This window comes from Hipposideros armiger, unplaced genomic scaffold (assembly GCF_001890085.2).
Source record: "Hipposideros armiger isolate ML-2016 unplaced genomic scaffold, ASM189008v1 scaffold_194, whole genome shotgun sequence".
Taxonomy (NCBI): domain Eukaryota; kingdom Metazoa; phylum Chordata; class Mammalia; order Chiroptera; family Hipposideridae; genus Hipposideros; species Hipposideros armiger.
The window spans coordinates 60,619-70,687 of record NW_017731544.1 but is presented as its reverse complement, the minus strand read 5'-3'; the positions used below and the strand labels follow the sequence as shown (position 1 = coordinate 70,687).

The following is a 10,069-nucleotide window of genomic DNA, read 5'->3' as shown; positions in this document are numbered from 1 at the left end:
TGTGACACAGACTGTTGTCATGATGGAGGATGAAGTAGAGACACTCACGAAAGAGGACTTCCAGAACTGCTTCAGAAAGTGGCAAGAACCATGGGATAAGTGTTTTTGAAGTGAGAGGGAGTATTTTTTATTATTATTATTAGTTTTAGGTGTACAAAACAATGTAATAGTTATCCTTTTCACCCCTCACAAAGTGACAACCCTCCTCCCCCAATCCACCGCCCTCCCACCCCCGATATCATACTTATCTATTACAATTGAGAGGGAGTATTTTGAGGGGGGTTAATGGCAATGTGTCTCTTACTGTAATAATTTTTTTTTGATTGTTTAAAGTCACCATATTGCTTGATCACACCTCATATTACTTTGGAGTACTTTCTCGTAAATTCCAATATGGCAACCTTTGATGATAATCACACTCTATTAGGAGTATCATTTACTAGATGATTTTCTGCCATTAAGAATGTGTCATGAATCCTTAAAATAAATCTGATTTTGATTTTCATGTGGTACTCAAAATCAAGATAAGGGATGAGGTCAACTTCCTTAAAAAATTTCAGGACACAAGGGTTGTAAAGTTCTTTTGTTACTTCAAATGTGACCTTCTGTAGTGATGTTTTATCCCCCTCTGTGATAGGAGTGATGGTATCCTCCCTCCCTCTTTCTACTCCTGTCTCTCACTTCTTGGACGTGCAACAAAAATTTACTCAGTACCCACTAGATGTCAGATAAAAGGATGGAACAGAGTACTAACCTCCAAGGTGGTCACAGATTTGTGGGGCAGATCTGCATGGACAGGAGCTGCACCTGTTCTCTTAAACCCATGAGACAAGTCATTTATTTTCACCTTTATCTATGTGTTCAATCTTTTCATAAACACTGCTTATTATGCTGGATATTAATTCTGGAGAAATAAACTGTTCCTTTCAAACGTATTCGGGTTTATTCCCAGAGTTCTAATATCATGAGCTAAAAAAAAAAAAAGAATCATGAAAGACATCTTTTTGAAGTTATTTTAATGTTATACACATAATCATACTTTTTGTCCATTTTGTTAAAGAGTGGCTTTCAAATGATGGATATAGGAGTCACTGTCAGTGTTTGTTACAATGTGGATTCCTAGGTTTTACTTCCAAGAATTTTAATTCAGAAAATTAAAAGGGAATCTACCTTTTTAAGTGCCACCTCATGTGATTTTGATGCAGGAGGTATGGGACGACCCTTTGAAAAACACTGCTTTTGCAACCATGTGTGAAAATACTGATGTGCAAGATCAGTGGATATGAGACAATCCTGCTGTATTGATTCTCCTATTGAAAGAGTATTTGTGCAAAGATCTTTGTGAAGCACCATGTGTATTATTAATCACTTTTATAATATTGATTGTGATTATTGTATTTTGAAGCAAGCTGGCTGTGATCATGTGTTAAACTCCAAGGCCAGGAGAGACAAATGTGGAGTGTGTGGTGGGGACAACTCCTCATGTAGGACAATGGCAGGGGTCTTCAACAGCGCTCACTATGGTAAGCTGTGTATGTGTTTCTAGCTTGCCTTTTTATTTGATGTAATAATGGAGTATATAACGAAGGTATAATAGTAATGGTTTCTTAATGTTTTGTCCACTCTATACCCTTATTTAAAAATGACTGTTAAAGAAAAATTTCCTAAACATAAAAGATTAAATCTTATACCAGATGTATCCTTGAATTAATGCATTTTGTATCCTTGAATTAATGCATTTATCTGCTCAAGGCAAATCTGATTTTAAAAAATTTACTAGGAGCATTTATTAGAGTAAATCCCCTGCTAGTTGACAATGATATTAATGATGTGTTTTTACTGCTGTTCCTAGAATCTCTGATGTATATATTTATAACTTTTCCAGGAAACTTGCTTTTAATTACTTTTCATCATTTGAACCACATTTTTTTTGTATGACCTGGTCTATCTGTTGTGTTTCTTATTGATGATATATTGAAAATGTTGATTGAAAGTAAAGGATCAAGCCATTAATTTAAATGTGGATTTGTTATTATATTTGATTTTCCAGGAAGTATCTGGATAACAGATATAATAGATATTTGGCCATGATTTCATTTTTCTTCAAAATTGTTAGGAAAATATAATATCAGATATTTTCTATTCTAAAATTTTCTGGGAAACATTTTTTCTTTCTATGGTAATAAAAGCAGACCTTTAAAACTTTCCTTGCAATATAAAAATGTATTTTTTACATTTTTATTGTTCAGCTTCAAATTATGCTTGCATGTGTTCAAATAGTATGAATTGCTTTAATTAAAGCAATTTAATTTTAAAAAATTTATATTTTTATATTAAAGTATACATTTCATACTCTGGTAATGCTTATGAATCTGAGTTACTAGATGATTTGACATATTTCTCCAGTTGTTATGATTCATTATTTCATGGGAGCCACACATATTTGATCCCCTTTTATAAACAGTGGCACACAATTGTCAAAGTCTGGTCTGTAGTCACTGAAAAAACATTTTTTCTTTGTAAAACCACATGCACCAAATTAGGATCATATATTTAATCTTGTCAAAACTGTATTGTGAATTAATCGGTTTGCAGTTAGAAAAAGATGTTAAGCTCCTTTGCAGGGTCTGAATAGCATTTGTCAAATTACTGCCCCCTGGTGGCCTTCATCTTGTTACTTTTGCCATGCCTAAGAATTGATTTCTTGAAAAAAATATAATAGCCAAGACAAACAGTGGGGATTTTAGGAATATTTTATAGAGAAAATATCATGGATTAAAATTATTCTTGTAGAATGATAACCTAAGACCATATCTATATAGCGTATACAGAATCATTAGACCATTTATCACTTTATATTTAAATGTGATGCTTTATAGAGATATAAATAAGGCTGTCTAAAAACTTGAAAGGTAATTTCATGTCAGCGATTAAGCTCTTTTAAACGTCCTCTTTTTAAGTTTATTCAAATTTATCAAAGTTAGTGTACAAGAAAAAATTCATTTCCTTTTATTCATGTATTAAATAGAAGGGAAAAATCCTAATAAGGAAAAGGAAAAAACTTAGAATAATACCACTAGAGCAAATGAGAGTATTTGGACAACTATGTAACATAAGTGTTTTTAGCATAGGGAAAACGTTCTTTTTTTGAAACATATATTTAATACAGTGTTTCTTCATCTTTTGAGCAGTGCCAGTGTTGCTGACTTTGGTCTCATAAAATAGAAATACTGTTTTCATTTCTCTCAAGTAAACTTTTTACTTTTCTCTTGACAATTTGGTGGTAGACTTAAAAAATAATGTAAACTTTTGGGGGTGGTGGCTATAAGAACTTCTGCTTACACTAGAACTAAAAGCTTAAGAAAAATATGTTTCTCATTAACTCACATTATTTTGCTGTTTACTGAATCTATTGTACACATACAGCAATGACCAACTATTTTGATATGTTCTGGACTTGTGAATAGCATTTGGCACCCTGTATTATAAAAAGCCATTAGGAAGTATAAAATGTAAAAGTATTAGTCAAATTTAAAAATGAATGTGAGTATTAAGTATCTCAGGAGTTAAAACACGTATTAGCTTCATTCTTATTCTATAGTCAGAATTTTAGAAGAAAAATTAGGAAATGTACTTAAGAATCCCAAACTCTGTATACAATTTCGAGGCAATAACCACTTTTTCTCCATCCCAGTAATTTGTATAAGGCATTGATGGAAAAAGAATAAGCACCGGTATCATTTATCAAAGATAAAATGAAATTAAGTCTGGCTATGCTATTGAAATTTTTCAGTCATTCAGCAGTAACAGCCTCTAGGCCATCTGTTTTTTTGTGAAAGTTAACATGTATAAAATTATATTGCAGGTTATAACGTTGTTGTAAAGATTCCCACAGGAGCAACAAACATTGAGATTCTTCAGCACAGCTATTCTGGAAGACCTGAAGATGACAATTACCTTGGTAAACATTTCTAGTGAACAGCAGCCAATGTGTGGTTCATGTGTGATTTCATGGAGGTCTGTGGTTGATGTCAGTTCTTGGAAAGCAAGACGAGCCCCCTTGAACACATGTGCAATTTTGATTCATACTGAGCTTGAGTCCTCTAATTCTCTCTACCTGTTTGTTTCTTGAGCTGTACATGATAGCCTGTTTTAAAAAATAGGGAACTAAATTCTGAAAAGTTAATTTAAGTTTTTCCCATGAGTGTTTTAGATAACCAAAAGCTATAGTCAGTTAAAATTGCATGTGTATTTAGAATAAAATCCTCTTCTATCTTTTTATCTAAAATTAATTACAGACCTCTTTGGAATTAGATGTTTTAAACAGTTTCTTAAATGTTTATTTTTTTTTTACCAGGTAGCAAAAGACTTCAAATACCTTTTTTAAAAAGCTCAAGTTAAAGACAGAGAAACCTATGGTTTCATATTTTTAGATGGTAACAAATAGTGTCATAGTACATTGCCTTTTAGCCATTTCTAGAGTATTGAATTTGTTTGTTACTTGTTTTTAGAAATTAGTGTTTAGGTTTAAAGAGTTTCACTTAAGTCAGAAGATGAAAAGAGTTCTTTACAAACCTTTTCCTTCTGTCTGAGAAATACTTTAATGTTGACTGCTCTATAATTCACTGTGCTAGAGTATGTGGTGTAGAGCTGAAATTCAGAAAGTAACTGCTTCACCTTAACGAAATCTGAAGTATTGGCCCAAGTAATCAATGCTTATAATTGAGGATCTGAATCTATAATAACAGCTTATTTCAGGAATGACATTTGGACTTATGAAGATAAATGCAAAGGGAAAAACAACTACTTAATGGATGCAGGATTTTATGGGGGGGTGGAGGGGTAATGAAAATGTTTTGTAACTAGATAGAGGTGATGGTTGTACAACATTGTTAATGTACTAAGTGCCATTGAAATGTTCACTTTAAAATGGTTAATTTTATGTTACGTAAATTTCACCTTTATAAAAATGCAAAAATTCTCAAAATCAAATGTAAATATTTTGATTATCCTTTATATTGGGTTGTCAGAAAAGTCATGATGCATTTTTGCAACAAAAAACATAGAAAAAATATGTCATGACTTTTCTGACAGCCCAATATTTAGTTGCAATTATTTTTCTTTTGCTAAAAGTATCGCCTAGGTACATATCCAAAGGCATATACGCTAGCATATTGTAGATGAATAGTTTAAATGTCTCTCTTAGGTTCCAAGAGTAGATATTTGTGTCTTCTTAGGAATGGACAACAGGTTCTGCCCATATTTAGAAATTAGAAATGTTCACTAATAAAATATCAACATGCCTTATAAAAGAACTGCTAATGGCAATATCAAAATCTAAATTAAAATGAGCAAAATAAATGTAAAATCATTATAAGGGATTTATAAAACATCTATATTTATGAAATTTGCTTTGGTAACTAAAAGTAGTGAAATATATACAGTTTTTCTTAAGTTCTGCTTATTTCCCTTAGTTTTAATGTAACCGATACTCCCTTAAATAGGCCTATTCACTTTTGCTAAAGTGCTGATTTACATACAGGAATTTCCATTTTGTAGGATACATGTAGAACTCTATTAATTCTTCATTGAATTCAGTGTAGTATATAAAGACGGTCATAATAGTCCATACAGAAACAGAAATATCAAATTTATTTGGCAATAATGCCATTCAAGATTGCTTTTTCAAGGGCTGTAGTAATAATATTTATGCATAGTACGAAGTTTAGCCATAGGTGACTTGTATACTTTGGCTGGGGTTTCCTAGGATACCACACAAATGTTTTTCAAAAAGGTTATTGTTCCACTGAAAAGTATAAGTAAAGCAAACAAAAAAGTATTGGATGAATATGGAGATTTTATGAGTGTAAAATTTAAAATATAGCCTCTTGAAAATTAAAAAAGGACAGTGTTTTACAGTTTGCACAGAGGGATAGAGTCCGTCTCGATGGAAAAGCTCCCGACATTTATAAAGAGAATCATATAGTCATTGCATGCCTTTTAGAACACTGACTCTAGAGTTTGAAAGCTTTGCACGTTTTTTCCAAGATAAGCTTAAGTGGGGTGTTGCCACAGCCTGGATGCTCTCTCCTTCCTTGCCATTGATGAGCAGGATTGATGTAGCTGATCTGTCTGCTGGGTACAGGACTCCTTTCTCTCTCCCCATTTCCTGTATGTCCCTCCTGAAGCCACAAGACTTGGGGAAGAAGATGCTCACCTCAGATAGAAAAGTACAGGGTGAATTTATTTTCAGATCTTTGGCGAATGTGCTGAAGTTTCCCTCCTTATGGGTTAGAGATCATCTTACAGTAAAATAAAATTGATTTCCTCACTATTCATTTACATTCTTAATTCAAAAAAAAACAATTTAAATTTTAAAAATTCAAAAATGTTCTAGACTGTTGACTGGTGCTTACGATTTCATGAGTTGCTAATCTTTTACAGCATTATCTGACACTCACGGGAACTTCCTTTTGAATGGAAATTTTGTTGTAAGTATGTCCAAGAAAGAAATCAACATACAAGGAGCTATTTTTGAATACAGTGGTTCGAACAACTCAATTGAAAGAATTAACAGTACTGATCGGCTACAAGAAGAACTTATTTTGCAGGTAAATTCTCAGTAGTTGTTAATCAGACAGCTCTAATCATATTAGTAAACTGTAATGGTTAAGTGCTTTGCATTTATTATTAAATATAAAATATCTATTAAGAACATATTTTGTGAATTAATTGTACGCCCCTTTGAATTTTTATTGAGGTTTTGTGTGTGGGCAATTTATACAACCCTGATGTACATTATTCCTTCAATATCCCTGTGGAAGCGAAGAGCGACCTGTTCACATGGAATCCTTACGGACCATGGCAAGACTGCACCAAGATGTGTCAAGGTACTCTGGGCTTAAACAAAGGAGACAAAGTTTGTGCGTGCTGGTGTAATTGGGGGTACTTTTGAGTCTGGCTTTCGCGGTATGGCAGTGGAATGCTCCTCACTGTCCACATACATATATATACCACACAAAAGACATACAAAGCTTCCCTGTCCTTTTCCCCTTCTTACTTTTCTCCCCACTCATTCTTTCTATTTCTTATACTTAACAGCCTCATTTATCTCGACCCATTTCAACATTCTCCATTACCGCTCCTTTCCTTTCCTTTCACATCCTCTTTCTCACGGTCGCAGAACGTTTGTCTAACTTGGATACTGTTTCCTGGTGAAATACCTGCCCTCTTCTCCACTCCCCTCCACATACTTTCCCAGCCCCCTGTCACCATTTAGTGTTTGGGTATCAAGTGTTCTCTCATTCTTTTATTTTCCTCCTGTGGCCACAAGAACATATATTTGTACTGATGGCACGATCACTGGAAGAAGCGTGGTGGGAAATGGACCGACAGAGAAATTTACAGTAGGGAAAGAAAGTGAAATGACTGCAGCCTTTGGGCAATCTGTAGTTAACAGATGCTTAATTGTGTAATACTGTTTGTTCAAATTGGTAACCAATTTATGGAGGGACAACTTGTTTCAAATTATTAATAAGCCCCCGATCCTACATTTAAATTTTAAAGTCTAGTGGATGAAACAGTCTGAGTAGATTCTCTTAATTTATAATGGTAAATGCAGTGCTACAGGAATACATAGAGAGGACCACGGAAACACTGGAGGGAGCAGCTTGTGAGGAGATTGAATCTGAAGGTATAGGGAGGTTTGTATAGAATGGAAACGTTGTTCCCTTGCTGACATAGAGGAAAGGTTTGGGGATTAGGGAGCAGTGGGTCAGAGGACAGGATGCTACTAAGAACAGTATGGAGATGAACTGAGAGAACGTGGGTGGCCAGAGCCAGTGACCATAGATGATGGGAAAGTGAGAGACAGTCTAACAAACTGACCTCAAGGTGCCAAAGAAATTGTGGTGTCCCATTCAGAAAAAGGCACAGACTTGATCCTGTGGTGTTGGTACAGTGGTGCCCAGAAAGACTGTGTGGAAACCAGGTGTTCCTGTTTGGGCAGTGTCTCAGGGGAGGAAGACTACAGTATATGACACCAGGCCAACTGGGATAAATGCTGGAAATAGGAACAAAGAGCTGCGGTAACACAGGAGGAGGAGGAATTCATTCTAACAGAAAGACCCTGGAAATGCTTTAGAGAAGAGCAGGGAGGTTTGGGGCTCTAGGGCCAGCTTTCCAGGAGTGAGTAGGTAAGCTGCTCTGTGGCAGTGGGTATGAGGAGCTCAGAACAAATCCATGAACAGGCAAATGAAGGCACATTCTACACTATGGGGAACACGCCAAGGAAAGAAGAATAAGATCCAAAATAGAAGGTTGGACAAGATAACAATGAGATGGTTTTGGAGTCTGAACCCGGAGAGGTCTCTTGTGTGCATGGGCCAAGGAGCTATTCATTCGACTGCCACATTGTTATACTATGATTAATATTCTCTTATTTCGGTAACTTTTGGTTTCTCTAAAGCTAAATTTCCTCGGTTTTATTTACTTATTTTTCTATATACTGAAAATTTTCAGTTCCCAAACTTTTGGTGTGATCTGTAAATTTGGTCTGTCAGTGTACCGATTCTAATTTTTCTTCATCTGTTGCTACCGTGGTTCTTTTTTTCTCTTGCTCTAATTTGTACTGCTTTTCAGGCCTGTCACATGGCTGTCATCTTGTGCTTTCCCTTCATTCTTGTCCAGAGAAATCGTTTCAACTTTCTTTTGTGTTGGATTCCCTGTTTTCTAAAACCCATGAATTCCTCTTTTTTATTTATTTTCCCCATTGGGTGGAACATACCTCTCAGTATTTTCCTAAGAAAGAAGGTAGTTTTTGGAGACCTTTCATAACTGTAAAATGGCATTATTCTATTCTCACACCTCACACCTGATCAATAGTTTGGCTGGTATAAAATTCTAAGATTATTTCCAAAATTAGATTAATTTTGAAAGCCTTGTTTTCTGATTTCTGTGCTTGTATGTGACACTTCCTATTGTGGAAGTTTTCTGGATCCTCTTTAGTTCTAGTGGTGGAAAATGTCAGGGCAGTGTGCCTTGATGTGGGTGTTTCTTCCATTTATTTTCCTAGACTATTAAGATACCATTCCAGTTTGAAAACATATTCTTTGCCTTGAAAAATTTTATCTCATTATTTCTTTGATGCTTTCCTCACATTAAATTTTCACTTCTGTCTTTCTGAAGTTTGTGTTTAGACGTTCAACTTCCTGGACTGATCACTTATTTTCAAACAATTTCTTCTTTAAATTTTAATGTTTCTTATAGCATCTTGCTTTTGTTTCATGGATGCAATATCTATGTCACTGAGAGTATTATTAATCATAGTCCATAAGTTTTCTTCTGCCCCCCGACATACCTTTTTTGTTTTAGTTCTATTTTGGTTTTGTTTACTTTGGTCTCTTTTGTGTTAGTGGCTTTCCTAAAATGTCTGCCGATCCTCTGCTGCTTTTTCATATGTAAGACTAAATAAAATTCTGAAAGTCCAGTGTGGGTCAGACAAGTCAAGTAAAATGTAAAAGATATCATCAATAAAATTTTTATTGATAACATGTTGAAATGGTCATATTTTGGATAGAGTTAAATACATATATTAATCTCACCTATATTTTCTTACTTTTTTATTGTGAATGCTAGAGAATGTAAAATTACATATGTGGCTCATATTCTGTTGTTACTGGACAGTACGGCTTTTGACTAAAAAGGTAGAAATCTAACCATTCTTCAGAAACACTTTTCAATCAATTCTTCATTTTTTCAGGCCAACCCCCTCACACATTCACCTCTTCAGAGGAACCTGGTGTTTTCCAATCCTGGGCTTTTCTTGGATTCTATGGCATGAATGGTTCGTTTCTTATTCCCTTTCCCTTCCACAGGCTTAAGTTTCAGCTTCCTTGGCTTTGTTAAATAGTTATTTCCATCCACTTTTCATATTCGGAATTCCCTCTTCTTGCCTACTGTGCCTTCTTTTTTATTCTTTGTGTTCTTTTAGGTTTATGCCTTTTCAAAATTCCTTATAGTTATTTCAGATGGTATTTAGGAAGGAGCAGAGATGCACATGTATGTTCAT

At 34.6% G+C, this 10,069-nt stretch overlaps 1 protein-coding gene across 1 annotated transcript in view; it reads left to right on the top strand.

The window, feature by feature from the left end:
- ADAMTS20 (ADAM metallopeptidase with thrombospondin type 1 motif 20) overlaps positions 1–10,069 on the top strand; it is a gene marked incomplete at its 3' end in the record, with an annotated part of 154,610 nt that overhangs the window by 87,009 nt on the left and 57,532 nt on the right. The window contains exons 13-16 of the mRNA XM_019653064.1: positions 1,406–1,523; positions 3,866–3,961; positions 6,445–6,611; positions 6,761–6,890. Of these exons, the coding sequence (XP_019508609.1) occupies positions 1,406–1,523; positions 3,866–3,961; positions 6,445–6,611; positions 6,761–6,890 (511 nt within the window). The remainder of the gene's footprint in view (positions 1–1,405; positions 1,524–3,865; positions 3,962–6,444; positions 6,612–6,760; positions 6,891–10,069) is intronic.